Below are 27,299 nucleotides of genomic sequence, written 5' to 3' on the forward strand. Positions count from 1 at the left end.
TAGAGTGGGAGTTGCTACTCGCACCACGTTCTACAATCTCGTCGTCAGACTTTTCGAGTGGCGAGACCAGCAGGCCGGAGGTGGTGCGGTGTGGACGAGTGTACAATTGGCGCATGATTGGCGATGTGGACTCATCGTACTTTGCCTGGTCTGTGCCTGGAATCGGAAGCCTGCGCGATGTCGCTGAGGGGTTCTCGAGAGGCGGAGGGCACAGCTGCAGCCCTTGGGCAGGTAAGGGGTGTGTGGGCAGTGGTGCGGGGGCTGACGAGGAGGATGTCGCGCCTCCTCGCATATTCAGAGCATCGCTCGTCTCCCCCTCCTCCTCTTCCTCCACAGACTGGCTTGTCTGCAGAGGGAGCGGCGGTACATCCCTGCTAAAGATGACCACGTCAGCCGCGAAGGTGGGCGTTGACGATAATCTTTCGTGAGTCTCGCCTTCCCCGTCCAAGTCGCATCTCTGACTACGTGTTGGCTGTACTGTCGTCATTGGTTTTATGGTCACTTGGCTGCTCACCTCTATGCCACTTGAGAGACTGGGGACTGAGGGGGACAACGATGGCTGTGTAGTGGAGAGAGAGCTGAGGGGGTTCGCAACGTGGTCAGCAGTCGCCGGTATCGTTGTCTCGCTTGCCGCTGCTTTCCAGGCAGAGACTCGTCGTCTCACCGCTTCATCTTCGCTGCCCGCCGAATAGCGTAGATAACCCCACTCTAACTCCCGAAGAGATTTGTAGTGGCCCTGGAGGATATGCAGGAGATGGGAGTTATGCGTCATGACGATGCGAAGCCGTGCCTCGCCCTCTTTCTGCAAGAGGGCTGTCCAGCTTCCCTCCGGGGTACCTCGAGCAGTAGCGGCGACTGTCTGCAGCGTCGCGAGTCGTGTTGACGACGCCTGAACAGTGGGTTCGCTCGGCGATTGCATGTGTGAATTCATCGATGCGGCGCGCTTGCCGGATAGTGCGTCTGTTGTGTCGAGCGTCACCGGTGTGGCTGCTACGGTTCTCCACCACCCGAGCTTGCGGTGCATGTGGGACTGAGAACCAGGAGCAGAGACATCTGTTGTCGCCATGAAGCACCGCCGATGACGCAGCGGCGACACGGCGGCGCCGATTGAGATGGTGGTGCTCCCGCCATTATCCCCAGAGTCCCCGAGGCCGTGGCCGCGTTCCCCTGCGTGGGGGTAGATGTGGATGCGTTCTGACGCCGGTGGGGCGGGGTAGATCGGGACACCCGCAGGTGCCACAAACTGCTCTGCTGGCGCAACTGCCGTTGAGAACCGCGAGCCCCCGGGGCTTGGGCTTTGCCGCTGCAAGTTTGATGGCAGTGCCGCGCCGGTAAAACGGATTCCCGACAAATCGCGGCGCGTGCTGTGGTCGAGCCCATGGCGACTGCGACTTTCCTTGCCACAGCGCGTTCCATCCAGCTGCGCTGTGGTTGAGAATCGCTGCGTGTGTGCTGCGTGGCACTCGTGGCAACGCCAAATCTGCTTCTTTGGTTTTTCTCGTTGGCTCTGATGACGGTGGCGGCAGCGGTGCGTTGGTACCCGAGATGCTTCCGTCTCTGCATCGCTGACTGCGCCATCGCGCTGCGTAGGCATGGGCTCAAACTCACTCGAGTCCTGGTAAAGCCCACGGTGAGGCGATTCACGTCGAGTGCCCCGGTCCGTGTCGTCGTCACAGACGTCAGTCACCACCGCCGCCGCCGCCGCCGCGGCTGACAGCACAGCGCGAACTCGACGCATGCCGTGCATGGTTACTTCCACGCTCCGCGCTGCCTCTAACAGTGCAGCGCAATGGAGCTGCACATCAGTGCTTTCGTCACTGTCATTGCAATCGTCCTCGCCACCCCCTTTACCCCATTCCTCGCTTCCAGGGCCATCCCACCTCTGTGAGTGGGGAGAGAGGTGAAGTACACCGCTTTCGTGAGGATCGCGGCGGGGCCCCGTGTACGCGTCGTCATACCCCTCGGCGCCATCCTTCACCAAGTACGGGATCCAGCGGACGGCAGGGATGAGGGAATGCCAGCCCTCTGCATCCGAGGGCTTTTCTGCGGGGCCGCGGAGGCAGTTGTACGGGTGTTGATCGCCACAATCTGACGAGGTTTCCGAAAGCGTGGAGTGTTGCCCACGGCGCCGTACCTCCTCTCGGTCCTGCACGTTGAAGTGGAGATCCTGCGTAAGGTACGATGCTGTCGTCACCGTTTTCTTTGCCAGGTCTGAGCGAGAGCAACGCCGCCGCCGCAACACGGGGGGTGTCCAATGGCGGTGTACGCGACAGGAACGCGTGGGCATGGGTGAGCCCATCGAGGATGTCGCGTCGCTAATGGCAAGAGGGGCCTGGGCCTCTCTGAGATCTGTCATCACCTCACGCCACTGCAGCGTGAGACCAGCGAGAAGGCGCGCCAGGCACCGCGTTGTCGCACGCTCAAGACGCAACCCAATCCCAGCGACGTCATCTGAGATTGAGGATGCATCGCAGTCTCCATGTCCCGCATGATCTCCATTTTCGAGAGGCGGGTACATGATTTGTGCAGCGATACCCTGACACTTCGGTGAGCGGCGGCGATGTTGACACTCTCGTGATGTCGCTTGACTGGAAAAATGCCTTTGCGTGTTTTCGCGTGAGGATGACTTCACGCATCTCCCCGGACCTCCCCCATGCACAGGCATCCACAGCTCAGGGTGCGCACTGGGAGGGGGTCGCAAGTGGGAGGAGGTGGTGGTGGTGGAACGTTAATAGAGGGGGGGGGGCACCACACATAATACACGAGGCTCCGCCTACTCAACAACATTCAACAAACTCACCTCGAGAATGAACCGCGAGCAGCGATGAACGCAACTGAGACCACAGGCAGAGAGGAGTGTGTGTGTGTGTGTGTGCCTACGTGTATGCTTTAGAGATACAGGCGGGCACGTTCCCCCCGCGTCCTTTTTTTCTTGACGTTGGGTCAAACGCTTTTATGCACATAGCCAGGAAAGGTGGGGGGGGGAGAGAGGGAAGGAGGGATGATGCGGGATTGAGCAGGGGCCAGTGATACAACTACACACACACACACACACACACATACATACATGCAGGCAGTAGCAGGCCGCACATGTTGATCAATGGGCCGCGCCACTGTGTAGCGGAGGCGAGTAAGACAAGCGCGCCTATCCGCCGGGGGGGGGGGGCGCAGCTGCCCGCCTCCCGCCATATCAAACGTGTGTGTTTCTTTTTTTTTTGTGGGGTTCGTTTGTGTGGCTAGTGGTCTGACGCAAAGCCACCCACGCGTCCATTGCTGTTGCTGCTCACAACACCGTGTATTTATCTCATTGCATCCAGTTGTTGTGGTTGTGGTGGAGGTGTACGGGTATTTGCCGTTTGTGCCTACATCGACACGCACACACACACACACGTCACTCCTCCTCCCTTCTTTCCTGCCACACATATACCCTTCCCACTGGTGGTGGTGGTGGTGTGTTCGTGCGTGATTTGTGGAGAGAGAGTCGGATGAAGAAGTCAAGAGACGGAGGACAGGGTTGGATGCAGAGAAGTACCCAATGCGGTAACGCTCATCCACAAAGAACCTCAAACATAACTTCACCCCATAATGTAGACACATACACAATGCACATACAGTGTTGTGTAGACGCATGTCAAGTGTGCAGTTCACAACTAGTAGACAAGATGATGGTGCGTCGGTAGTGAGGGGTGGGTGGTCTCTTTCTCTTTTTGGCGTTGTGACCACCAAAAAAACATCGCCGCGCGACATGGCCAGAGACAGGCGAGCGAACGAGCGTGCCAGCGAAGGAGCGAACAACAAAAAGAAAAAAGGAAACATATGCCGCACAAATGTATGTACACCTTTTCAACAAACCGCAGTTGGGTGTGGGCGTGTGTGTGTGTGGGGGGGGGGTGGGGGGGACGAGGGGGAAGGGAATAACGCGAACTGGTGTGCAACTACATACGCAGGCTCCCTTGTACAGACTACCACACATATATATAGAGGAGTGAGAGGAGAGGTTTGGTGTGAGATCAGCGAGAGACATCGGTAAAAAAAAAGAAAACATATATATATATATACGTGTGTGTGTACGTGTATGTATGTTTTTTCTTTTTCTGGGGTTACGTGTGCGTAGGGAGTGGGGTGATTGGGGTGTGCATTGTGGGCGGGGGGCGTGGTGGGCGGGCATAAACAAAAAAAAAAGAAATAGAGCGCCCGTGCACTTTACATTTGACGGGGGAGTTAATAGACAGACGCGGGGGTATGTTTGTTAGCATATGTATGTACATTCGGCACACAAAGCTGCCGGTATTGTGGCCAGAGCTTGAGTGCTCCCCCCCCTCCCCGCTGCAGAGGGTGGTGTGGAGAGAGCACCCCGCGTGCGCGTTTGAGTGTGTGGCACACCTGTCAGAGAGGGCCTGTTGGGCTGAGGATGTGGTTCAGCCCAACCAGCGGAACACGACAGCGAGCGAGGTCGAAGGTGCTCTTGATGTCGACGATTACGAAGGGACGCGGGGGTTGCCACGAACGCGCGTTCACCGAGTGTTTCCCCTAGAGAGGCCCCTCCCCTCCCTCCCTCTCCCACACTCATCGACATGGTCATACGAAGGCGCTTGGGTTGTATCGCTTCGTTGCCCGAGGTGTGTAGTTGAGGCGTGAGATGGCAGGGAGAGCCACCGCTGCGGCCGCGGAGCCGATGGGAATTCGGCGTGACGAGCTCGCTGTCGATCCGGCCATGCGCTCAGCACTCGGCGCTCTCGCTGCCGCCGTGAGTGCAGAGGAGGGCGGTGTCATGGACCAGGTCTTGGTGGCTGAGTTGCCACGCGCGGCTGGTGTTCCACCCGGTGCAACGTGGGTGGCATCTACTGCAAGCTGCTGGCTGTGTTGTGCTGCCGCCGGAATTGTCGCCACCGAGGCCATCGCCTTCTGCATGGCTGGCGGCACCTCGCCCCACTGAAGCTTGCCGACCTCTACATCTCGCTCAATGTCCCGCACCAGGGCACCGCCAACGCCTTTTGTGTTCCCGAGGTACCGCTGCGGTTGATCCGCCATGACTTCTTCGATTGTGCGCGGGCGAGGGCACTGTGTGCTGTGCAGCTGCGCCAGATCCACCGCCTTTCCTGTGCGCAGTGAGCTAGAGCCCTTCTGAGTCTCCCCACGCTGCGTTCGGCTGCCTTGGCCGTAGAGGCCAGAGATCGCCTTGGGTGTCCCGCCCGTGGTGTGGTTGTACGAGGCGTGCTGACGCTGGGAGGCGGTGTAAGGAAAAGCGCACCCGCGAGTCTCGGCAAATGAGCGAGGCGGGGCCGCGTGCGGGTTATGCCGGTGCGCCGTCGTGACCGCACCGGGGGTGCGACCTCTCTCTTCGCTGAGTGGAGGCGTCTTCGCGGCGAAGCGGGTGCCGTCGCCGAAGCTATAGAGATGGTTGTAGTGGAGCATCATCGTGCCGGCAGGTGGGTCGTGCGGGACGTAGAAGCCTTTGCTGCGGTGGTTGTAGTAGACGTAGTCTTGCTGCTCCTTTGCCGACTTGCCGTGTTGCGGATCGCGGCGGCGCCTGTCACGTAGCGCGTTCAGGTCGGAGAGGTTCGCTTCGTCTAACATTTTCAGTTCTCGGCGGGTGCTGCCGCTATTGGCAGCGCTGCCGGCAAAGGTCCTTCCGAATCGTTGACTCTCTGCCGAGTAGGTCGATCGCTGTGGTTGGAAGGGGCTCCGAGCTGACGGTGCCGACGTCGCCACCCTCGCGGTTATGCTGTCTGTGGCAGCCTTGTTTACATTGCCACGGCCAGATCCTTCGACGGTGTTGCGTGGAACCGCACCAATGGTGGGCTCATTGCCGTAGAAGGTGTCGTGAAATACGAGAGGTGACATGTGATCGGTCGAGAGAAGGTAACGCGAATAGGAGCCGATGTCCATACGGTTGACGTGGCTGTTCTCGTGACCGCGGCGGAAGACGGCGAGGGCGGTGTTGGGTGTCAGGGACGCCGCGGCTATGGCGATGCGATCCGCTTCGGTCATCGTGTGTGCACACCTTACGTCGTCGACGGTCACGGAGTGTGCCATGGGCGGGCTGGCCGTTGTACTCTCATGACGTAAATCATCCTCGGGCCTCTGTCCCCTTTGCGACCGCGGTGACTTGCGTGGAAGCGGCGACGACAACTTTCGCGGCGGCGGCGGCGGCGGCGGGGTCGCCTTTGCCGAGGGTGTGCGGTCTTCGTGTTCTCGCTTCGGCTCTGGTGGAGGAGGCCCATCCGTAACTGCCTCAATGTGAGCCGACTGAGGAGGGGCAGCTTTATGGACTTCAGCATGGCCGGCGGCACGTTCCTCTGCTTCCTTTTCAAGCGCTTCTGTTGGCGGACCACCGTTTTCTGTTGCTGCCGCATCTTCTTGCACTCCACCTTCCTCTCCGACATGTTCTAATGATGCGGCGGCTTGCGAGGAGTCATGCACCTCTGCCGGCACTTCCAGTGTTGCTGTCGGGACTCCATTATCTTCAGCCTCAACCACTTCGCCGTCGGCTGTGGGCTCCTGTTCCCCTTCCACCACAGGGGCTTCCTCAGTTGCTTCAGCGTCTACATCGACATCAACTTCTTCCTGGGGTAGCACCTCTACATCCTTGTCTTCACGAAGGCCGTCATCGGAGCTCATCGTCGCCGTTGCCGCTCGAATATGAGCCGCGCTTCTCACAGATGATACCACCTTTCGTAACGAAGCAGCTGTGTGTGTGTGTGTGTGTGTGTGTGTGTGCGTGTGCGTGGATTAAGGTGAAGAGGACGAGGAGGAAGAGGACCAGAGAGAGAGAGTAGAAGCAGCAGCAGCGGTAGCGGCCAAACAATAGAGGTGGGGAGGGGGACATGTGCAGCAAATGCAAACAGAATCCATTGTTTGCACTTCGTGTCCACACACACATATATATATATATCGCAGGCTTTTCACTTCTCATATGCCACCGAGAGGATGTGTTCCACCGAACGCTGTGTGAACAGTCGGCCCATGATGTGGGGGTGTGCATACCACATTGATGTGTCTCCTATGCACAACCACCAGGTAGCCTCGTTTTTTTTTTCTTTTGGGTGGTGGTGGTTGGCTGAGGGGGGAGGAGGAAAAAGTAAAATTGAGGAGGAGGTAGGTGAACATCTGGAGCTGATCTAGACTACATATGCGCGCGTATGTTTGTGTATATATAAATAAATATATTTATATATATCAGTGAAGCTTTTTCATGTCGGGGACGGGGAGGAGGCACCGGCTACGCAGAGAGAAACACAAACGATACAAGACTCAGGTGCGTGTGAGGTGGGGGGTTCCTCTTGGTCGCTTGCGGAGGCAGGCGAATCACATCAGTGCAGAGACGAAAAAAGGCATCCATCATGACTGAAAAAAGGAAAGAGAGAGAGAGAGAGAGCGCCCCACCAGGAAATAACGGGGTCATATGCGGGGGCACTGTAATGGCAGTGCTTGACGAATGGCGTTGAGGAGGAGGAGGAGGGGGGAGGGGGGGGGAGTGAGGGATGAGAGTTGAGAGGGAGAAGATGGAGGACAGTCCCAACCGACTCTCCGTGGTCTTTGCTTCGTGGCCGTGATGCACTTCTCTTTGAGAGCAGACCGCTCAAGAAAAAAAAAGCACCACACACCCCCCACCCATTCGCAGTCCATACGTTACAACTTTGGCAACTCTTGCACTGCTTTAATGTCCGCTACTCGCGTGGCCTCGGCCGCCGCCGTCGCTCTCATGGTCGCCCGCAGGTGCTGCACGCGCCTCTCACGATGGTACTGCTCTAAGACGTCCGCTTCATTCGCTGTGCCGCGTTTCGGTGGCGCCATCTGACCAATGGAGGGTAGGTTGCATTCAATGTAGTTTGCGAGGATTCTCTGCCGGGGTTCACCTGTTAGCGGGGCTGCGGCAGCGGAGATGGCCGCGGACGACTTATTGTTGCGCAGCAGGTGTCGCTTCTCGTGGTCACCGCTTGCGCTCCTCGTCTTCACAGCACAAGCCGCCTCTTTCACTTCGCTAGACGGACCCGAAGCATCACCACCGCTCTCTTTTCCTGACCTAATCCACATACTCAGCTCCTCCAGTGTGTGATCCGGTGGCCGGGGAACCTGCGCTTTACCACCACGTATGTGTTGTCGCATCACCTCCTTTTCGCGCCGCGCCTGCGCCTCCTCGGCGTCTGGGTGGATCCAGCAGTCACTCACATTGTACACGCCACGCCCTCGGCGGTGTACAGCGTGCGGTCGACTCTGCTCCTGTTCTTGCGGTGGCACAATCATCCGTTTTGATGGCTTCCACTGCGCTTCACTGAGGAAACCCATGTATTCGTCATAGTGCCGCTTGCCACCGTTCTTTGTGTTCAACACGTAGTTGCCACCCGGTGGTGTCAAGTTATCGGCATTTCCTTCCCAGGGCTCAATGCAGTGGTAGTGGTAGTGGCCACCGCTAGGCATCGGCGTTGTGATAACGCCGCTGTGCGCCACCAGCGAGTGGTTCAGGTGATTGCACAGAATTTCGGGTGGTTGATGCTGCCGCCCCAGGCGACGCACACGGTGACCTGGCCTACAACCGGGGACCGTGTGATCACAACACGGTGTCGCATACTGCGAGCTTGTAAATGCGATGGAGATGGTCTCGCGTGGCGCCTCTGCGATTTTTTCCACCACCGTGCATTTGGCAGCGATCACTTTTTCACTGGCAGAATCTGCCATGATTGCTCAACTAGGGGGAAGTTGTCGAGTATGGGGGTGCAAATATCTCCCCCCTTGGGAGTTCCAATACTTTTCTGTCTCGATGCGTCCTGCGCTTGAGTGGCTCGACGAGGTTGCCTTCGTGCGGAGGAAAGAGGGGGGGGGTGAGGAGGAGGTCTCAGTTGTGAGGGGAGGGAGGGAGGAATGTGTGCACCTACGTCACACACACACACACATACAGACATACACATACAAGCGCACCAGCAACATCCGCAAAGGTGAGCCAGGGAGGGTTGAGCCTATGCTCAAGGTGGTGGTGGTGGTGGGAGTCGAGGAGGCCTCACTGGTGTGTAGCATACATGTATGTGTGTACGGCCATGGCATTTGTGTCAACATCTTATTTCGTGGTACCTCCTTACGGGGCGGAGAAAGTGCGAGGGTACGACAAGCTTCATGCTTGTTTATGACGTGCGTTGTGCCACATCGGCCACACACACACACCACACAATGCGGTCGTTATGCGCACACTCCGCCCGCCTCGCCTCCTTTTTTTTGCCCCCCCCCCCCCATCCAACAGCAGTCCCGCTCAGATCGACAGATTTTGCTGGTATGTGCCTGTGATGTGCCTTTTTCTTTGATGTATTGTCATATCGGCGATTACACATTCTCTCGCAGCTTTGGGGTTTGTGACTTTTCACACAATGATCCATGCTTAGCTAAACGCCATTGACCCCCTCCCCCCCTCCCCCTCCCCCTCCTCCTCGCCCACCAGGAGGGAACTCACACGCACACACGAGAGGGTGAGTCGATGGGGAAGGAGATGAGGTGGAGGAGGGTGTGGTTATAGTGACGTGGGGGAGGGGGGGAGGGAGGGGGGGGGAGAGACGTTTAGGTGGAATACTAAAACCTACAAAAAAAAAGATGAGTAAACATAACAAGAGGAAAGAACAAAGGGAAAAAAAGGAAGAGTGAAGGGAGGAGGATCAGGAGAAGGGACGAGGTAACACACGCACCTCCCTCCCCCCCCGCTTCTCCCCCATCCCCCCTCCCTCGCCTTCAACATACCGAAAGATGGAGGGACTGGCGATTGGTGGGACACCGAGCGCCGCCTTCAGAGCCAGTCAGAGCGTGGTCGCAGCGATAGGCGCATATGCATGTCAACGAGATAAATCGACGACATAAAAGCCATCGCTCCCCCACCCCCCCCCCCCACTCCCCCCCCTCCCCCCCCCCCTTGCCGACACCCGAGGTGGAGGGTGGGTGGGGGGGGGGGGTGGGTGGGATGGGGTACCTCCTTTCCTCCCGACTACGGCACGAGTGCATCAACTATTTTTCGTATCCCCTCCTCCGTCACACATTTATGGGTGGCCTCACAGGCCCATTTGACGTAGGGAGGGGAAGCCGAGCACTTCACCGTGACCATACAGGCTAGTCTTGTTCGAGAACATCGTTTCGCAAACTTTCTTCACGTCGGCCGCGCTGACAGAGTTGATGGCGTCCACAACTTCTTCGAGCGACGTCGCTACGGTGGAGTCACTTTCCATCGCGAGGCAGGTACCGAGGTAGTCGCAATAGTCGCGCTGTGTATCAGCGTTCTGCACCATAAACTGCGTGCGGGCTATTTTCTTTGCCACAGAGAGAGTTGAGTCGGCGACGGCAGCCTTGTTCGCCTGCACCAACTTCACAGCGTCTGTGACCATGCGTACCGCTGCCTGCGGATCCGCTGTCGCCGTGAAGCCAACTAGACCCGCTGTTTGGTAAGGGTTATAAAAGGCGCGCACCCCCGCGTGTTCTTGCGTCTCGTCACGGGTGTAGCGGATGGAGTCCTTGAATTGGATGTCCATCAGCGCCTTCACCACCATCGAGGCGGCGTGGTCCTTCAGCATCTTCCGGTCCTTGCCGTATGCGAGCCAACCGACAGCAACGATGGACTCCAAGTCCATGTCCGGCTTCGTGCCCATCACTTTGGCGCGGTCCTCCTGGTCGTGGCGTTCGCCGCCAGTGTACTGGGCGGCCTCGTCTTGCCAGTTCACCTTGGACGGCTGTGAGCGGGTGTGGTGCGGCGCGGAGGAAGAGTGTGGGAACGGTGTGTTCTCGTATTCTGCAATGAGTGCGGCGTGATCGACATTGACACCAGCGATGACAACGCGCGACGGCACGACGTAGCGGCTGTACTGCTCCAGCAGCACGCTGCTCGAGATGGCGCCGTTGCTGATCGCCGGCACGTGGCGCGGGTTGCCGAGCGGCTCACGATAGAAGGCGACTGTTTCCAGCATTTGCTTTGCGTATTCTGCGGGGTACTGCCAGCGGAGCTCCTCAACCTGGTTGTCGATGGTGTCACGGAAGCGCTCCACATCCGGCTCGTGGAAGCGCGGAGCGGCAATACAGGTGAAGATGTTGTCCTGCACCAGGTTCAACGAGAACTGCTCCTGTGCTTGCTTTTGGTTTTGCAGCTGGTGCCGCTGCTCTGTGCGCGACGCCGTCGAGGCGGAGCTCTTCCACTTATCGGCGCGGGAGTCGATACGAATGCCGATGTAGTGCTTGTTCTTCTCGAAGTGCGACTGGGCGGCGCCGACGCTGCGGATGTTGCGGTCGAGCTGGAACAGGGCATTATTGTAGTTGCTCGTCGTCAAGGCAAGGTGCATCATGGCACCTGTGCCTGGTGCGCTCGGTGGGTCGTACGCCGGGCCGGCAAGTATGTAGGCGCCAATAGACACCGATGGCCCCCCGAGGTTGTGCGTGATGACGCGCGCGCCATTGTGCAGCTTTGTGACCTCCACCTTCCCGGCAACCACCGGGGCAGGTTTCGACGGAGTGGCACGCGACAGATGAGACAACCTGCCAAGCGGTTTGGACAGAGGGGTCTGGCCGAACTTGTATTCGTAGATGCTGCGAGCCTGCACAGCGCAGGCGGTGGTGGCCGCCACCGGGGTCGGAGTTACTACACGACGGAGCATAGGCGGGGCCCCGGGGTCGCTGGCACTTGTATTACTGATAAGAAAAGAGGACGCAGAGGCGCAGGCGTACGACAGATCACGCGTCTAGGCAGAGACTCGAGAAATATACGCAGAGGTGCACTGCTCAACTACTACTACTACAAGGCTTTCTCTCTTCTTTCGCCGAGGCGCGTCACTTATTATCCTTGTTGTTCCTACTACGCACGTGTATGAGGGGGAGGGGGGGGGTTGTGTGTGTGTGTGTGTGTGTGTGTGAGTGTGTGTTGGGGGTGGGGGACCGAGAGTTAAACATCACACCGAACAAAAACGTTTCAAATGCAATATATACAATCGAGAGACAGAGGGGGAGAGAAAAAAAGAGGTGAATGTGTGTCCGTAAGGAAGGAAAAAAAAAAGAGAGAGGCATCGGGAAGGGTGTGGGGGTAGGGTGCACCACTCCATCGAGGCCGGGTGAGTTGCAAACCGTCTAATACATGTTGGACGCAGGAAGGGGGGAGAGGAGGAGGGTGTATGTGAGGCTTTTGAGGCGAGTACGCTGTGTTCGTTTTGCAGTCCCTTCCACCTCTTCCCCTCTTTCTCCGCCTCGCATTAACAAAAAAACATCTATATGCCCCTCTCCTCCTCCCCGTTGGTGAAGTTTGACTTCATGACGCCAGTGGTCACGTTCATGCAGGTTCCTCTCCGCAGTTAGCAGCAGTGGGTGGTAGTGGTGGTGGTAGCAACGGACTATCGATTACTGCCGCGACCACGACTAGTTCTTGTCACTTTCAAGGACGGATGATCTGTGTATACCCCCCCCCCCCCCGCTCGAGAAACGAACGCTGGGGGCTGAAGGAAGGGGATGTAACCGCTCGCCCACAACCTGCACCACACGCGTGGCTGCAGCCGTGTGGTATGAGTCAGACCAAAGCAAAAAAAAAGAAAAAGAAAGAGGAGAGCACCATCTGTTTTGATATCCGGCGCGTGGAGTGGGAAGGCAGCCGTACCGAGTACGAAGGGGGTGGTGGTGGTGGTGACTGATGTTGCACCAAGCCCAAAACGCTAAAGGCGCTCAATATGAGTGAGCATCAAGGGGGAAGAGGGGAGAGGGGAGGAGGGGGGGGCGACGATTGTGAGAATCGCCTCAGGGGGTGTCACTGTCCTCTGGTTGCAGCGCGCATGCCTTACATGGGCGTGTCGGATGTGTGAGTCGACGCCCGTGCATGGGTTTCTCGTCGTGCAGAAGTGAGGTTTTGTGCGTGTGTGTGGGGTGGGGTGTGTGTGGGTGGGTGCGCAGATAAAACGCACATGCAGTGGTGATGATTGGATGCAAAAAAAAGTATATATAAATATATTCCCTTTCTATGAAAGAGAACTACATAAACTAAACGAGGGGGTCCTCTCGGGGTGTGGGAGGGTGTGCGGTGGTGGTGGTGGTGGTGAAAATGGGGGAGAGATGGGGAGGTAGACAGCAGAGACTATATGTAGATGAGTGTATAAATTTTATTTGTGTGGCTGTGTAGGGGAAGATGGCGCGTGAGGATATGTTTGGTGGTGGTGAGGTACACTTGGTCGCATATGGGTGTGGGTGTGTGTGTGTGTGTGTGCGTGGGGGAGGCGGGGGGGGGGAGCGGGCGGGAAGAGGTGAGGCTTTGCTCTCGCTTCCGTCACCAGGGATACTCACGTCGTCAAGATGAGAAGCGAGAGCAAAAATGAAACACACTCGACCAACCAAAGGCCCCCCCCTTTTTTTTTCTCTCTCTGTATTGCCTTGTGTGCACCAGCACTATATATATATATATGTGTGTATGATATATATATATATACTATATATATAAGCGAGTGTAGCAAGAGAAATTGTACTCGTGCGTGATTGCGCGCACATGTGTTAGTGGAAGGGAGGGAGGGAGAGAGGGGGAGGGGCGTCTGGTGTCTTTATGGCGAGGAACGGAGGGGGGGGGGGCTCGAAAAGAAGAAAGCTGCCACTTTAAAAAAAAATCCAGGCCTGTGTGTGTGTGTGTAGCCGTGAGCGACACTATGCCCAAAACAACTGCACATGCATTCAGCTTCGTTCATTCGTTCCTCCCCCACATCTGTCCGCCATTCTCTCTTCCCCCAATAAAGCCTTTCCCCTTCCTCCTCCTCCCCCCATAGAGTGCGCGTGGAGCTTTCTACCACGACAATTAAGGTTTGGGGAGGAGCTGAGGACAAATTTGATTGGGGATTCGACTGTGTATATATGTTCATAAATATGCGTATGTGTGTTGCATCGAAGTTTATTCCCCCTAACCTCCCCCCTACCCTCCGTTTCTTCTTGACCCCCCCCCCCCCAACCCCCACCTCCTCCTCCCCTGCCCTCCCTGTTGGTGTGTTAGATAGGGACAAGGGTAAAAAAAAGGTGATGTGCGCGTTGTTCTTGTCCGTCTAGGGCGCATTGAGCGTTGTGTGTGTGTGTGTGTGTGGTTGTATGTTTGTTTTTCTTTGTGTGTGTGTTTTCTTCTTCTGCCTCCCCCCCTTCCTCCATTCCCTTCCATTCGCTCATTGTTTTTTTTTTGTATAGTTATTTATGCATATATGTATGTCGTCATATGGGGTGGAGGGGGAGAGGGAGAGAGGGAGGGGACAAGTAGTCTCTCTCTCTCTATATATATAATCAATATTACTATCACTATAATCATAATAACAACACACACACACACACGCACGCACGTGTGAAAAATCACCAAGTAATGTCGAACCAAATCAAACCAAACAACAAAACATGAAAATCAACAAACAAAAAAAAATGCCACACCAGTGCCCCCAGTGAGAAGTGTGTTGTGTTGTTCTGTTGCTGAGAGAGGCAAACGGTGCGGAGACGGGGAAAGGGGGTGGGGCAGAGGCGACTACATCCACTTGCGTCGACGGGCACACTTGTAGGGGCCTGTGTCCAAGTGTATGCGCGTAGCGCCCTTCAGTGTACCTCAGTGAGCCCGTTGTGCGAGAGATGAATCCAAAAGGTCAAGGAGGGGGAGGACAACAGGCGTGTGTGTGTGTGGAAGGGGAGGGAGGAGCTTACCTCCAGGGAGGGAGCAGCTCGTCCGGACGCTCGCACTCCTCGACTCGAGTGGACCCCCCCCCCCCCGCCCCACACACACCCACACACAAAGAACAGCAACAAGAATGAGAACACAACTAAAAATACGTTATGAAGAGGAATTCCGACAAAATCACACCGCGCATCATATCAAGAGACTACACGCCGTGTATGTATGTGTATTTTGTGGGGCGGTGGTGGTGGTGGTAGTAGTAGTAGTACTCGTGGAGAGTGTCCGCCTGTGTGTGTATGTGTGTGTGTGTGGGAGGGGAGGTGATGGTATACACAATATCAACACCCCACGGAAACCTTTTGCGTGCTTCTACACGGTCGCACCTCCCCCCCCCTACCCGCCTTCTCCCTCCTCCTCACTTTCTTGTTTTTCATTACTTGTGGTCAAAACGAGAGAAAAAAAGAGCTGGAGGGCAGGGGGGAGGGGGGCGGAGACGACATCCTCCAATCACACATCCACAAACCTCCTTTTCTCTGCCTCCCTCACATACACACAGCAGGTGCAGCCAACAGCAACAGTAAAAGAGGGTTTTTTCTTCGGTATGCATATATATATATATTATATATTATATATGTGCCCTCTTCTTCGTCAGTTACAAATAAAATAATAAGCGAGTATCCCACACGTACCCATAACACCCCCTCCCCCCCCCTTACACATACGGTTAGCGAGAAGGGAAAGAGATGGATCGATTTTAAGGGGGGAGGGAGTGCAGCGACGGGGCGAAAACAAGCATCATTGTGGCAGCGGCAGAGGGGGGGGCGCCCACGTCAGGTTCACCCCCCTCTCTCCCGTCAAGAAACAAAAGACTGAAGACAACGTCAGCACCACAAAATTTTCCACACACACACACACACGGGACCAAGCTCGGGGAATTGGTGCGAAGTGAGAGAAAACAAGAGGCATAGATGCCTTGCAGCACTCCCAGGCCAGCCTCTTCCCCCCCCTCCACCACTCCCCTATCCAATCAGCCTCCCCTTCATTTCCATTGTACTTTGGAGGATACTTTTCTTTCTTCGCGAGAACAGGAAAACCGTCTCAGGACCCCCTCCCCCCTGCAGCAGAGTGGTGTGGTGGTGGTGAAGGGTTAAATAAAGGAGGGCTGCAGCGTGCTCAAGTACGAAACATTACAACTCTCTCTCTCTGCTATTTCTTGACGCGCTTCGTTGCCTTCTTTGGCGCAGCCGCGCGAGCGCGCTTCTTCGGGGCCGGCTTTTTCGCCTTGGACTTCTTTGCTTTAGCGTCTTCCTCCCCCTCCTCTTCCTGCTCCTGCTCCTCTTCCTCTTCATCCTCGGCATCTTTGCGGTCCTCGTCGGCGTCACCCTCGTCTTCCTCATCGGCTGCCGACGCCTCCGTCGCGTCTGCCCCCGCCTTCACCTTTGTGTCGACAATGGAGCTGCTGCCGCTGGCGGATGACGAAGAGCCGTCGGCGTCGTCGTCGTCCTCGTCGTCGTCGTCGTCGCTATCGGTAATGCCAAGCTTAGCCGCGACATCGCTTTTCACAGGCGTCTTGGAGGTATCTGCCGCTGCCTCGCTGACGGACGCGGCGGCCTGGGGGTCCTGGGAGGGGTTGCCCGCCATCATGTCGCTCATCGACGGGTTCGCGCTAGGCTGCTGTTGGCTGCTGCCGATCTCGCCCAACGTCGCGGCATTGTCGTCCTCGTTGTCGCTGCCAATGTCCTGGGACGGATTTGGCTGCGTGGTAGGCGCAGAGGAGGGAGAGTAAGCGTGGCCTTGCTGGGATTGTTGCTGACGCTGCTGACGACGCGCCTCCCGCTCGGCAGCTGCTTCCGCGCGCTTCTTTTCCCGCTCCTCGCGGTGCGCCGCCGCCGCGGCGAGGCCCTCCTTATCCTTCTGCTCAATCTCATCAATGAGCTGGTGGCGTTGTGCCTTTGTCATCGCCTTCAGCTGCACATGCCGCGCCGCGATTAGCTCTCGCAGTTGATCCTCGGTATGGTGCTCATGGAAGCAGTTGGGGCGCGAGCAGTAGCCGTAGATGAAGAAGTGCGTACAGATTTGCTTCGGGAAGAGCTCCACCGGCTTGCTGTCCTTGACCTCTTCAAAGGAGGCCTTCAGCATCAGGCAAATGCCCTTCTTTCCGAAGACAAATTTTTTGTCTTGGATGTCTGTCGGGAACGGGTGCTCGCGCAGCCACACGGTCATGTGCGGGCCTGGCATCGTCGCGATCACAAGCTGCTGCGCGGGGTTCATGTACACTGTCTTGATCTCCACCGGCACCGTCACGCCGTCGAGGTTGATCGGCTCCGGTTCGTTGCGCACCGTTACACCCATCCGAGACTGCTGCTGCTGCTGAGCATTGTTGCCCATACCACGGCGATTGCCGTACATGCCGGGGTGTTGGTGCATCATCATCATTGGATCACCGTAGTTGTTGCCCCGACGCCCGCCGCCGCGCTGGTTGGGATACATTTGGCCAGGGCCGCCGCCATACATCATCATTTGATCCATGTTGAAGGGGCTCGGATTGTTGTATCCCATCATGGGCTGCTGCTGCTGCTGCTGAGGCATCCCGCCCTGCATCATCATGTTCGGCGGATAACCCATGTTATTACCGTAGACGTTGCCTTGCATGCGGCGGTCCCCACGGTTGCCACCGACGCCATAGTAGTTGCGGCCATCGTTGTTGTAACCGTAGGCGCCGTTGGCATTGTTGTCTTGGTATCCTTGGCTATTCGTGTTGCCACCGCTCACCATCCGAGCTTGCTGGCGCTGCTGCTGAAGCAACTGAGTGAGGAGGGTGGCCGAGTCTATACCGCCGGTAGCGCCCGTGTTGTTGGTGTTGTTGTTGGCACCGCCGTAGCCTGAGGTGGTCGCAGGCGACATCATCAGTTGCTGCTGCTGGGAGGGATTGGTTGCGTAGGGAGTCGGGTAGGCGTTCACTGGTTGCTGTTGCTGTTGTTGCTGCTGGGGCTGCTGTTGCTGTTGGGGCTGCTGTTGCTGCTGCTGTGCAGGTGAGTTGAAGCAGCGCTGCAGCAAGAAGTTCTGATCTTCGGCGCATACACGACGGAAGTCGTTGACTGCCGCCAGCACCTCGTTCGGTGTCTTGGCGTTGGGGTTCACGGCGGCCATCTGCGCATTCTCCACCACCTGCACTTCGTAGTCAAAGAGGTAAAAGGAGCGGGACAGCTCCATCGGCGTCACGTAGTTGAGCATACACACAGGCTTCGTCTCGCTGGGCGAAGCGGTGTGACGCGGCACCCACAGGGTGCGCCCATTTGAAATGTAGAGAAATATCTGTGCGGACATTGAGAGTAGCGGAGAGAGGGAAAAGAGGTGGTGTGTGTGTGTGTGCGTGTGTGTGTGGATGGAGCCTCTGGTCGTGGTGGGGCGGGGACAGAACGGGGCGACTAGAGTCCTCAAAAGAAGAACAAACAAAGGGGGGGGGGCGTGCGTCGAGAAAAAAAAAGAGTTGGTGAGAGCTACGAGCGAGTTTCTACGACACACATAGACACAGAGGGGTGAAGAAAAGAAGGAAGGAAGGAGGGTGTGTGGGGGGGGGGGGAAGAGGGTCGATGGTGGGGCAAGCGTGAATCATTGAGAATGAGGGGAGGGGTAGAGGGAAAAAAGTGTGCGTGTGTGTGTGTGTGTGTGGGAAAGGAGAGGGAGAGAGCAGGGGTGGGGTTATCAGTGCTGCAAAGAGGCAACACACACACACACACGCGCGTACGGAACGCGCACACATGCACGAAGCTGGGCGTGCTTTCACCACCACAGTGATGCGGCAGAGGCATGCAGAGGAGCCATGGCGGGGGGAGGGGGGAGGGACAGGAAAAGGCCGCTGCACTTTCGTGCGGTGGAAGCCGTCTTTCTCCTCCGTTATCACACCAATTCTTTCACGTACAATTCCAGTCTATGTATCGGGGAGGGCGGCAAAGTGCACAGACGGCGCAATTGCGTCATGCATCTCATTCACGTCGTTATCTGTGCTGTCACCACTGGGTGGAATCGCGTGGATACCGTTGTCCAGCTCCAAGTCGAGCTCTGCCTGGCGCTCCTCGGCGGACAGGACGAGTCGGGCTTGCTCAGCGTTCTCAAGGGCGAGGCGCCGCCCCTCCAGCGCTGCCTGTTCCTGCCGGAGCTCGTTCAGCTCCCTAATGCGCATCTGTCGGTTCAGCCGCACCTGTGTTTCGTACTCGACGATGTGGGCGACAGACTCCTTGCCGCACCGCGACAGCAGCTGTAGCGTGTCCTCCATCGGCAGCTTTACAAACGTAACATGGTTGAACTCGTAGAGGAGGCGCAGGTAGCAGTCCAGCTGTTTGTGGTGGTAGGTGGCTTGCGCCGCTTCTTCGCGGGCGGCAGCGAGGCTCGAGAGCGGCGGCGCAACCTCACCGGCAGGCATGTTCGGCTCCTCCTCGACCTCTGGGGCATTATGTGCAGCGCTCTCAGCGCGCCTTCGGGCTTCAAATAAGGCAAACACATCGTCTTCGCCATCGTCGACGTGACTTCTGTTGCGCGCACTCTTCAGCTGGTTCTTCACCTCCTCCCTGCGCACCAACACACGCGCGCGGGCCGCCTCGATGCCGCCTGGAGGGTACATGAGAACAGGGTTGCGTGCAACCATAGCGTGTAGGCGACGGAAGCCGTCCTCGCCGTACAGTACCGTGCGGAAGCGGTCCAGGCCCCGAATATCACGCCCGCGCTTGCGCGACCCCGCGGCGACAGCCGGGCCGTCGGGGAATGGTGTAGTATCTTTGCCCATACTAGCACCGCTGAGACGAGTATCGGCTCTAGTGGCCACGCCGTCGGATGCGTGAGTCATTATGGCTCTGTGAGATAAGGCGTAGTTGTCTACCCGTGGAGGTTAGCGGTTCGTCAGAATGACTCCACTCCCTCCACCTTCTGCTGCTTTCTCTCTCTCTATAGTTTGTTTGTCAGTAGGGTGTCGGTGTGTATGCGCGTGTGTGTGTGTGTGTGCGTGTATACATGTGCATGTGCGTGTCCCTCCCCATTGTAGATATCCATGGGTACGTGCACAAAGACGATGAACATGCGGGGGAGGGCATTACGTGTGTGTGGGTGGGGGTGGGGGCCATGCAGGCGACACTCGAGGCGGACCATTTGACCCTGTGTCGATCCGGATGGCCGGATGAATGCACTTACTTGGTTGCCTCTTGCCACCACCCTGCCTCGACTTCGCATGAAGCAGGGTGGTGGAGTGCGAGGGGGGGGGAGGGACAACGGTGCGTGATGCGGTTTGTGGTGGTGGAGGATGCAAGGACTAATCGCCAGAATGCAGAGTGGAAACAAAAAGCAAAAAAGACACACACTTACACACACACACACACAGTCATGAAAAAAAATGACAGTTAGAAGACAGACAGGCTGTACAGAGGAGGGAACACGTACACGCGAACACGCACCGGTTGTGCAGACATGCCTTATATTAAGACTCGGTTGACGTTGAAAGGGAGAGGGCGGTGAAGGGTCGGAGAGGTTTGGGTGACTGCGATGCGTTCTTCTCAGACACCCTCGGTGCGCATCTGCTGCTGCTCGCTCGCAAGTCGGTCCGTGTCATTCCTGCGTCTCGAACCTAGGTGTTCTTCTTGTGCTTCTGAGGCGTCCGGCGACCTGTCAATGGGACGGAGCCAGTCGCGAGAGTTGTGCCCCTTTTTGGAGACGGCGAGGTGGTGTGCTTCGATTTTCTCGGCTTCGCCTCTGTAGCACTTGCGTCAGCGCCGCCATCACCACCGCGGCGGCGAAGACGACGCTCACCGTTGTTATCACCACCAGTTATCTCACGGGCGCGCTTGCGGTCACTGGGACTGGCGACGGGGGAGCGCTTTGAGGCAGCTGCAGCGTCCTTGCTCTTTGGGGAGGACATCAGGTTCGTCGACGTCGCTGCTGCTGCTGCTGCTGGCGCCGCCGCCACTTGGGGTGTGCTGAGCCCACGCACACGAAAACTATTCTCCAACTGTGCGTCTTCCGGGCGTAGACTGGGGCCTTTCACTAATTCCGAGCTCAAGTAGTTGGTCGTGCGGTTTAGCTGCTGAATCGCCAGCGCCGTCGTGCGATCCCGCACAACGCGGCGCACAAAAGATGTGGCGATGCGGGATGGGTCTTGCAGTACCCCGACGTTCGGCAGTCGGACGTGAGCCGCTGCTTCCTCGACGCTCTCGTCATCTGCCTCACTGCTATTACGTTTCCCTGGAAGGGGGGGGCTCCTAGATTGGCCAGCGCTGGTTCCTACAGATGGGGCAGACTCAACTGTTTTCTGACTACCCGCCGCGCGGTTTCGGTGTCCGCGCACGGCTCCACCACCAACGTGCTGCACTTCCTTGTTTGCTCCTGTGGCCTCTTCTGTGTCGTCACCACTGCGGCTACTGGCAGCTGCCTCGACTAGGGCACCCGCTTCGCCACTGGCCGCTGCCGCCGAGGGACTTTGATGCCCGAGCAGCAGCCCCATTTCCCGCAACGACACAGTTAAATTGTGCAGCGGGTCTGTCACCATAACCTCGCACCCTGAGGCGTTTGCGTCGTCTTCCTTGTCCTCGCCCGTCATCCTCTCCGAGAAAACGAGACGCTTGCCGAGCCCAACGAGCAGGCATTCACGACGGCGCTGCGCGCGTTTTGCTACCCAGGACGGGTGCGGGGCGAGGTAGTTGTACTTGAGACCCAGCTGCTTCGCTTTCTTATCCGCTTTGCGGCGCACCAGTGTTTCGGCGATGAGGTCGATGGGGTGAGGCCCTTGCTGATACCAAGCTAGCCGCTCATCCATCAGGTCGTGCAGCTTGAACTCGCGCGACTGCTCCTCGGCCTTCTTCTGCGCCTCTGTCACCGTTAAGTGAAGAAAATCACGTCGCTCCTTCCGTGACATGCCGTCGAGTTGTAGACCGCGTTGCTGAGCCTCGTGCACAGCGCGTTGATGTTTGCTGAGCACGCTTAAAGGGTCTTTCTTCGCCATTAGCTCTCGCTTCTGAGCCTGGCGACGCTCTTTTTCTGCCCGGTCGCGGGCGTCTCGCTCAGCGCGACGTTCAGCCGCGGAGGAGAACAAGTATGAGAAGTTGGCAGGACTGGCACTGGCCCCCGATGGGATGCCATCATCGTTCACTTCTACACCACTCCCCATGCCCTGGATGCCGCCCACTTCTATCTGGCGCTCAATGTCGGCGGACGCCTTCAGCGCCACACCGCTTGTGCCATCTCGTAGCCGCTTGAGGTTCACACCGGATATGAAGCTGCTCCACTCCCGCTTCCACGCGCTTTCGCCTTTCTCAACGACCGCGGCGTAGCGACCGCGGCCATGGCCAACACCGCCGGTGCTGCTGCTGCTGCTGCTGGTGTCGCGTGGCATATGCCAAACGAGATGTTTTTATTTTGTTCTTTTCCTTCCGTTTTGTGGTATATGCCCTCACTCTCACTCTCACTCTTCGCTGCACGCGAGGGTGCCTTGAAGGTGGGCAGGTGGTAAGCGGCAGGAGGAGTGTGCAGTCACAACTGCTCGCGGGCGCACGCGCGTATGCACCAAAGAGTAACCAGAGGGTTATGAAGGAGAGGGAGGGAAGGGGGAGAGAGAAGGTGACAAGACACGAGGTTGAATAACACAAGAGGAGACGTTGATAAATCTGCGGCATACCGTAGGTAAAGGGGGGGGGGTAGAGTGGTGGTGGTGGTGGTGGTGGGGGGGCACTTGTGTGCAGCCGGCGAGGTGGGAGGATTGCTTCACCAACAGTGACGGAGAGCCGCGCATCTACTTTGTCTTCCCAGTTGTCATTCAGCAAGACATGCCAGCTGTTATAGTTGACTCTTTCATCTCTTCTTCCTCCTCCCCTTACTTTTCTCTGTATCACTCGATGACTGCTTCTTTTCTCATTTTTTTTTCCATGGGCACGTGCACAGCGAACAGATCGCACTGAGCCACCGTTGCCTACAAGCTCATGACATTACACACAAATACAGGAGATATAATCGCGTACATGAAGTCCCCTCTACGAATGGAGCAGTTCATGACACACACACACACACACACACACACACACACACAGGTTTTGGTGGGGGCTAGAGGAGGGGCTCCATCCCTCTTTCCCCCCTGGCCACACTGAATGTTTTGTTCAAGTCCTTTAGTTTTGATAACTCTCTGCTTGGGTGTGTATATATGCATATATATATATATGGAGGGGGGATGGGGATTGGAGGGGGGAGTGGTGGACTGCGGGGAGAGAGTGATTGGCGAGATAAAATATGAAGGCCCTTGGACTCGGAGTGGGAGGTGTGTGCGTGTGTGTGTGTGCATATGAGACTGTCACGATTTAAAAAAAAGCGGTGAGAAAGATGACTGAAGCGAAGCATAAAAAAAAAATGAAGAGCGAGAATGGGGGTGGGAGGGGAAGAGGCATATCTGCACCTCCTACACGCCAGGTTCCCTTCACCATGCAGAGATTCTGTGTAAAAATGCAGCTCTCCCCACCCCCTCCCCTCCCCCAAGACATACACACATACACACATCGCCGTTGCCGACGTCCCTCGTTGATCACTTCTTGACTGCAGTCCGCGCCATGCTTCCTGGCGGCAAGCGAGCGGGGTGGGATGAGGGAGAGAGCACGGCTGGTTTGGGTCGAATGGGGTCCAGAACCACCCCCAGGCCTCTCGGGAACGCTGCCTTGGGAGCGTTTCTGTCTCCTTTGATTTGCTTGCTGGACCCGATCGGGAGGGATTCTGCCCGCACCGTGGGCCTGGGTGAGGACTGTCGCCCCGGGCCAAGTGGTGGCGCTGGGGATGCAACGCTCCTTGACGGCGAGAGGGTGGTGCTGCTGGTGCAAAATCGGGTCCGCAAGCTGCACCGGCGCGATACAGTTGGTGTCGCACACGTGCGGGGTATTTTCACCTCCGCCTCCACTATCTGCTGCGTTGCGGATTTCATGGCACAGTTGTGCAGAAGCAGCTCCGACAGCCTCGGCACCGAGCGCGCAATGCGCAACAGGAGTGGTGTTGCACTTTCGGTCAGTGGGTTGCGTGAGAGGTTCAGGTGCACCAGCGAGGGGTGGTGTTTTAGGGAGCGGAGCAGCGGCTCAAGCGCACCATCCGTCACATCATTGTCACTGAGGTCTAGCTGACGCAGCCGGTACGTCCGGGGAACCACGCTTTCCACGAGCGCCGCCACACCGCGGTCGCCAAGGTGCAGCCCCCCAAACAGCATCGTCTCCACAGAGCGGTAATCATCAATGCGCTTGATGTGATCGAGTACAGTGTTATTTGGTCGTACCCGATGCGCTAGACAGCTCGTGAGGTACACGCTGCGTAGCGGTGCCCCGTCTGTGATACGGAGTTGCAGACTCTTGTACGACTCCAGGGCCGGCATGACCTTGTCTTTCACATCCCGCTGGAGGGCAATTAAGGCATTTTGGCATGTCTGTGCAGTGTCCTGGTCATACTCCCGGGTGAAGACGACGCTGAGGGCGTCGGTGAGAAATTCAACGCCGTCCCTGGCGTAGAACTCTTCGTAAAGCTCCTCGAGCCGCCGGAGGCGGCCACGCCCTGAGGTTCTGGCGGTCAGAGTGATGTCCTCTTTGTCCTCGCCGAGTGCATCTTCCTCCCGTGCATCAGTGCTCATCTGCACGTCTGAGCTGCTGCTGCCGCCGCCGATGACGCTGCCCGATTCAACCTTATATGCGTGTCCATGCGTATTTGATGCATTGGTGGCCGACATGGGCGTGGCGGGGGTAGGTGAAGTAGATTGGTTCGACGCACAGTGCTTCGCGGGCGCCGTTTCTGACCGCGGCGGTCCTTGACGCTGGAAGCTGCCTTGAGTGGAGGCTGCGTCGCACACCTTGCCGGTGGCGGTCGATGCCGCAGCTTGACCTGATGGGACGGCAGCATTAAGACCACTACCGCTGTGCAAGGCGCCACCAGGGCCCTGGTGTGGGTTCTCCACAACGTTCGCCAAGCTTGATTTATTGCCAGAAATAACCGAGGTAGAACAACGCTCAGAGGAAAGGAACATCACCGGGTGCTGCGAGGATCGAATGCCGTTGCCACTACCAGCGCTTCTGTGCTGGGGGTAACCGTTCTCGGGGTACCCCGGATGAGGATCGTTCTGCGGAGCCGGCAGTAGGGTCTCCCGTTCGGCAGCAGCCGCGTTACGACCCTCAACCGGGGGGACGGGCGGTGGGCGCATGTGCAGTGGGATCTGGCGATGCGATCGCGTGTACTCATTAGATACGCTCTCATCGTGATTCGCGGCGCTCCCTGTTGCCGCTGATGTGGTAAGACCGCTGGCAGAGCTGCCCAGAGCGTCAAGGCTGTCGCCACCGGGCAGCCGCTCAATGATTGTAGCCAACCGGGCCGGCACGTTCACGCTGGCTCCCTCGAGCAAGCGTTTGGACTCTTTCAAGAGTTCCTTTAGTTTTCCAAGAAATAACCTGGTCATGCCGCCCGGAACCAGCTCCATATCGCTGGACTTGCACAGCTGCACATCCTCAGACACCAGCGCCAGCAGCACCTCCAGTGCCCGTCGGTACCGCTCGCAGAGCAATCGGTAGTTGATGCCTCCGTTGAGGCAGCGGCAAAGATCTTCAGCGGCAATGTAGAGCTCTCGCTCTTCCCAGTACGGGGTTGGCCGTGCGCGAGGGGCAACGATGGGTTCTATAGGGGACTCGGGCGGTTTGAGGGGTTGCTGTGTCGCAGCAGCTCCTGCACCGCCGGTACCACTGCCGCCGGGACTTGCCGAGGTGCCGCTGACTGTCGTGCTGTCGCCGAGGATGGAATGCAGGACAGGCGGTGCGAAGGTGCTGGGGTCCGCTGGCGAGCTGAGCGGTGTCACGGAGGCATGCCTACGCTGATACACCTCGTAGCGCTTGTTTAGCGCATGGATGATGGTGTCGAGGCTTGATATGCCACTGTGCCCAGCGCCACCACTCCGTGACGTGAGGTCAAAGGGCTCCTCTTCCTCATACAGGGACATCTCTTCTGCTCTCCTCCACTGGGCAGCGTTCAGGAGTAACAGAGGGTTGGAGGTTGGAGGTTGGGGGTGGGGGAAGGAGGGGAGGGGGGTTGTGGCCATTCGAAATGATGCGTGTTGCTGCGCTGCTGCCGACGCGAACAGAGCCACAGTGTCCAACGGTAAAGTAAGTTTTGTACGATATTGTATATGTTCGTGCACGCGTCTGTGAAGAAAGACACATGCGACACCCTCACCCCTTTTATTTCACTTCATTCAGGTCCCCACGACAGACATCGATGACGAAGACCGCCTCCCCCTTCCCCCTCCCAAGGTGTGTGTGTGTGTATGTACAAAGAGATATGCACCTGAGCAAGCGACAAATACACTCACACCCACACTCACGCACACGGTCGCACGAAAAACGCACTCAGGAAAAATTCAAGTAGATTGACAAGCAGACTAATCGAGAGTGAGTTTGTGTGTGTGCGTGTGTGTGTGTGTGTGTGGCCGCGAAGTAGCAGGCGGGTGAGTGTGGCCAAGTCAGAGAGAAGAAGAATCATTAAAAAAAAGAAGGCGAAGACGAAGGCGGGTAAATGGAAGATGCATGACGAGTGATACAGTGTGTTAAGCTGAGCGGGGGCAACACGGGACTCGGTTGCGTGGTAGAGGAGGGCTGCACCGGCGATCGTGGTTGTGGCGGTCTTTGCTGGCATTTGTCGCGGTCCTTTTATCAGTTCTCTTCTTCTTTGGTGTGCGTGTGTGTCTGAGTGTGTGTGTTTGTGGCGCTCGCAGCAGTGACTCCTGCTTTCCTCACGCATTTGTTCATTACATCGGTATTCTTTCCAGAGGGAGCCCTCCCCTCCCCCCACCTTTCCCCCTCGGGGGTGGCGTTGAAAAGTGGATGTGGTTTCTCTGCGTGCGTGTGTGTTAAGGAGGGAGGTGGGTAGGAGCGCCGTGTCATTGCACTCCCTCGAGCAGGGGGTGGGGGGTGGGTGGGTGGGGGTGGAAGAGCCCCGATGCCCGCGGTGGTGCACACACACACACACACACAAACACAGACCGACCCACAGAGACGCATATCCCATCCATATGAGCATCTACCCCCTTTCTCTCCTCCCTTCCACTCACTCGCTGTCCGAAGCCACGAACACTGCCTAGTCGTGCGAGGGCTGTTCCCGTGTCATCAGAGCATGTCTTGTTACGTCGACCTCCATTCACGTTCGAGTAGCGCTCCAGAGGGAGCCCCCCCCCTCCGAAGACCACCTACGCTGCACCCTACAATGGGATCCTTTTCCTTATTTACAACACACGGACCACACAGCGCGGAGGGAAGAGGGCGATGCCGCTATTGCCACTATACAGCAGCAGACGTTCCTCCTCCTCCTCCCCCCTTCAACGATTCCTCCCTTTACATCACGAGGGCACCACCACGACGACGACGACGCGTGTTTTTTTTTTCTATTTTTAGTGTACATTTTTCGGGAGGAAGAGGGGGAGGAGGAGTAAAGGGGGTGGGGAAGGGAGGGGGTAGGGGGGCCTTGGTGAGGTATAAGGGGGTGACGGGGGGTTAGGGTAACGGTAGTATACATTTGGGCGTGTACCCCCGGGACGAGGAAGAGAAAGGGTGTATGTGTATGTGTGTGTGTGCGTACAGGGGGAGGGGAGAGCAGGACATCGACATCAACACCACAAAACGAAGTCAAACACAGAAAAAAG

General features: G+C 57.4%; 7 protein-coding genes across 7 annotated transcripts; all 7 read right to left on the minus strand.

Annotated features, from left to right (window-relative positions):
- Window positions 1-4,578: 4,578 nt before the first annotated feature.
- JKF63_06273 (uncharacterized protein) lies at window positions 4,579-6,621 on the minus strand (the record flags this gene model as incomplete). Its single annotated transcript, XM_067902223.1, has 1 exon — window positions 4,579-6,621. The coding sequence occupies one exon, from the start codon at window positions 6,619-6,621 to the stop codon at window positions 4,579-4,581; it is 2,043 nt and encodes a 680-aa protein (XP_067758720.1).
- Window positions 6,622-7,632: 1,011 nt separating this feature from the next.
- On the minus strand, window positions 7,633-8,679 carry JKF63_06274 (uncharacterized protein; the record flags this gene model as incomplete). The annotated part of the gene is made up of 1 exon (XM_067902224.1): window positions 7,633-8,679. One exon carries the CDS (start codon window positions 8,677-8,679, stop codon window positions 7,633-7,635), a length of 1,047 nt encoding a protein of 348 aa, XP_067758721.1.
- A 1,349-nt stretch (window positions 8,680-10,028) lies between these two features.
- JKF63_06275 (uncharacterized protein) lies at window positions 10,029-11,615 on the minus strand (the record flags this gene model as incomplete). The annotated part of the gene is made up of 1 exon (XM_067902225.1): window positions 10,029-11,615. The coding sequence occupies one exon, from the start codon at window positions 11,613-11,615 to the stop codon at window positions 10,029-10,031; it is 1,587 nt and encodes a 528-aa protein (XP_067758722.1).
- Window positions 11,616-15,829: 4,214 nt separating this feature from the next.
- On the minus strand, window positions 15,830-17,950 carry JKF63_06276 (uncharacterized protein; the record flags this gene model as incomplete). Its single annotated transcript, XM_067902226.1, has 1 exon — window positions 15,830-17,950. One exon carries the CDS (start codon window positions 17,948-17,950, stop codon window positions 15,830-15,832), a length of 2,121 nt encoding a protein of 706 aa, XP_067758723.1.
- A 604-nt stretch (window positions 17,951-18,554) lies between these two features.
- Window positions 18,555-19,466, minus strand: JKF63_06277 (uncharacterized protein; the record flags this gene model as incomplete). Its single annotated transcript, XM_067902227.1, has 1 exon — window positions 18,555-19,466. The coding sequence occupies one exon, from the start codon at window positions 19,464-19,466 to the stop codon at window positions 18,555-18,557; it is 912 nt and encodes a 303-aa protein (XP_067758724.1).
- A 771-nt stretch (window positions 19,467-20,237) lies between these two features.
- JKF63_06278 (uncharacterized protein) lies at window positions 20,238-21,998 on the minus strand (the record flags this gene model as incomplete). The annotated part of the gene is made up of 1 exon (XM_067902228.1): window positions 20,238-21,998. The coding sequence occupies one exon, from the start codon at window positions 21,996-21,998 to the stop codon at window positions 20,238-20,240; it is 1,761 nt and encodes a 586-aa protein (XP_067758725.1).
- Window positions 21,999-23,174: 1,176 nt separating this feature from the next.
- JKF63_06279 (uncharacterized protein) lies at window positions 23,175-25,604 on the minus strand (the record flags this gene model as incomplete). Its single annotated transcript, XM_067902229.1, has 1 exon — window positions 23,175-25,604. One exon carries the CDS (start codon window positions 25,602-25,604, stop codon window positions 23,175-23,177), a length of 2,430 nt encoding a protein of 809 aa, XP_067758726.1.
- Between the last annotated feature and the right edge of the window lie 1,695 nt (window positions 25,605-27,299).

The sequence above is a fragment of the Porcisia hertigi genome, chromosome 13, assembly GCF_017918235.1.
Source record: "Porcisia hertigi strain C119 chromosome 13, whole genome shotgun sequence".
In the NCBI taxonomy this organism is placed as follows: domain Eukaryota; phylum Euglenozoa; class Kinetoplastea; order Trypanosomatida; family Trypanosomatidae; genus Porcisia; species Porcisia hertigi.